The sequence below is a fragment of the Octopus bimaculoides genome, chromosome 3, assembly GCF_001194135.2.
Source record: "Octopus bimaculoides isolate UCB-OBI-ISO-001 chromosome 3, ASM119413v2, whole genome shotgun sequence".
Classification (NCBI taxonomy): domain Eukaryota; kingdom Metazoa; phylum Mollusca; class Cephalopoda; order Octopoda; family Octopodidae; genus Octopus; species Octopus bimaculoides.
The window spans coordinates 115685816-115688787 of NC_068983.1; the positions used below are offsets into that span (position 1 = coordinate 115685816).

General features: G+C 40.6%; 1 protein-coding gene across 1 annotated transcript in view; it reads left to right on the forward strand.

Moving 5' to 3' along the window:
• The window catches only part of LOC106870186 (autophagy-related protein 2 homolog B), a 161036-nt gene that overhangs the window by 141482 nt on the left and 16582 nt on the right, over window positions 1-2972 (forward strand). The window contains exon 35 of the mRNA XM_014916188.2: window positions 1613-1780. Within this exon, the coding sequence (XP_014771674.1) occupies window positions 1613-1780 (168 nt within the window). The remainder of the gene's footprint in view (window positions 1-1612; window positions 1781-2972) is intronic.

Consider the following 2972-nt stretch of genomic DNA (forward strand, 5'->3'; position numbering starts at 1 on the left):
TTCTGTCTGGAAAACATAGGAATGTTCTTAGCCCAGAACCATGTGATTGGTAAGCAAACTACTGTGCCTATATATATATATATATATATATGCCTATATATATATATATATACACACACATGCATGCGTATATGTATTTGTGTGTCTGTGTTTGTCTCCCCACCATCGCTTGACAACCAATGTTGGTGTGCTTAAGTGCCCGTGACTTAGCAGTTCGGCAAAAGAAAACCAATAGAACAAGTACTAGGCTTACAAAGAATAAGTCCTGGAGTTGATTTGTTCAACTAAAGGTAGTGCTTCAGCACGGCCACAGGCAAATGGCTGAAACAAGTAAAAGAATATATATATATACACACACACACACACACACACACACACACACACACACACTCTGTAAAGTGGTTAGTATTAGGAAGAGCATTCAACCATAGAAACCATGCCAAAACAGACAAATGGAGCCTGGGTAGTTCTCCAGCATGGAGAACAGACATTAGTAGATGAGATGATATATGCATGCACAGACATGACTGTGTGGTTAAGAAGCTTGCTTCCCAACCATGTGATCTTCAGTCCCACTACATGGCACCTTGGGCAAGCCTCATCTACTATAGCACTGGACCAACTAAAGCTTTCAAGATTGGTGGAAGGGAGGATGGTATCCTTCAACGAAATACCTGGATTGAGTGCTTGCAACAAAGTGGACTCCACTAATGGCATCCAAGGAGGCTCAGGCAGTGATGTTAAACTGAGAATAGAATTAAGTCCACTTTGCAAGTGAACTATGGCAGGATTTGAACTCAGAATGTAAAGAACTGAATCAAATGTCACAAGGTTTACTGTGGCTGTGTGGTAAGTAGCTTGCTTACCAACCACATGGTTCCGGGTTCAGTCCCACTGCATGGCACCTTGGGTAAGTGTCTTCTACTATAGCCTCAGGCCGACCAAAGCCTTGTGAGTGGATTTGGTAGACAGAAACTGAAAGAAGCCCGTTGTATATATGTATATATATATATATATGTATATGTATGTGTGTGTATATGTTTGTGTGTCTGTGTTTGTCCCCACCAACTTCGCTTGACAACCGATGCTGGTGTGTTTACGTCCCCGTAACTTAGCGGTTCGGGAAAAAGAGACCGATAGAATAAGTACTAGGCTTACAAAGAATAAGTCCTGGGTCGATTTGCTCGACTAAAAGCAGTGCCCCAGCATGGCCACAGTCAAATGACTGAAACAAGTAAAAGAGTAAAGAGTATACGTATTATAATATCTGAAGCTGTTTGATGGTGAGCTGGCAGAATCATTAGCATGCCACGCAAAATGCTTAGTAACATTTTGTCCATCTTTATGTTCTGGGTCCAAATTCCACCAAAGTTGACTTTGCCTTTCATCCTTTCGGGGTCAATATAATAAGTACCAGTTGAGCACTGGGGTCAATCTAATCAACTTCAGCCCCTTCCCCAAAAATTCTGGCCTTCTGCCAAAATTTGAAGCCAATAATTGAAGCAGGCCTACCTTACCATAATGTGCTACCAACATCAGTTGAGTATTAAAATTGTCATTTTCAAAATTTGTTATATTAATCTTTGTATCTTCAATTTCTTTCTTAAACAAGGTGCGTATGCAACATGAAACCTACCCTCCCAACTGTGAACAGGTGTCTCGACAGGTGTTACTCATTAACGAGGTTGAAGTTTTAGATCGGTTAACATCCTCCCCATATAACAAATTCCTTTACCAATATACCTCTGAATCAACTCCTAAACAAACATATGCAAGTATGGTAAGCATTATTTTACTTCTCATTAATCGTTAATGTTTAATTGGTATCCAAACACATTTTTACTTTACTTGTATTTCTAAATTCCGCTTTATATTCTTATTGAAAATGCTAAACATGTCTCATAACCCATAATAAACTACAGAGTCAACATCAAAGACCACCTCTTCAGTTAGATGAGACAACGACAGAAGTTATGTAGTCACTTAATTTACAATGACTGGTATCGATATTTCTCTCAGATCACACCCCACCATCTCCATAAACAAAAAGAAGATGAGATTGTCATTGCTGGAACGACTTTCAATCATGTCGTCTTGATTAGAGGGAATTTGGGGATAAATAACATCTCCAGGCATTGTGTCAATGAATTAGAGTCAGAAATATGAGGTGGAGGAGGCGCAATGGCCCAGTGGTTAGGGCAGAGAACTCGCGGTCATAGGATCGCGGTTTCAATTCCCAAACCGAGCGTTGTGAGTGTTTATTGAGCGAAAACCCCTAAAGCTCCACGAGGCTCCGGCAGAGGATGGTGGCGAACCCTGCTGTACTCTTTCACCACAACTTTCTCTCACTTTTACTTCCTGTTTCTGTTGTGCCTGTAATTCAAAGGGTCAGCCTTGTCACACTGTGTCCACTCTGAATATCCCTGAGAACTATGTTAAGGGTACACGTGTCTGTGGAGTGCTCAGCCACTTGCACGTTAATTTCACGAGCAGGCTGTTCCGTTGATCGGATCAACTGGAACCCTCGACGTTGTAAGCAACGGAGTGCCAACAACATCAAGTGGAATTAAGTAAACTGAATCAACTGGGAATTGAACCTGCCTTACAGATTTCTCTCTCTAAGTTAATCATTACTGTATGGTGCTTGTATTTATTTTTATTCAGAGGTGATAGAACAAACACCACTAATGTGCTGTGGTCACTGGTCAATTCAGTGATTGATCACATCATCACCTCTACCTCTGGCCTTTGCTGCTTTTTTTACGTTTTTATATTTCTATCTTGTATATGCGTGTATGTTTGTATGTATGCATTCTGCATATGCGTTTCAGTGTTTGTTTGTGTGTGTGTGGAGTGCGTGTGTGTATATGGTCACGTGTTTCCATCTCTTTTTGTGTATGTGTATGTGTGCTTGTCTGTCTGTATTACCTATGTACCTATCTATCTACTTACCTATCTGTTTACCTACATAT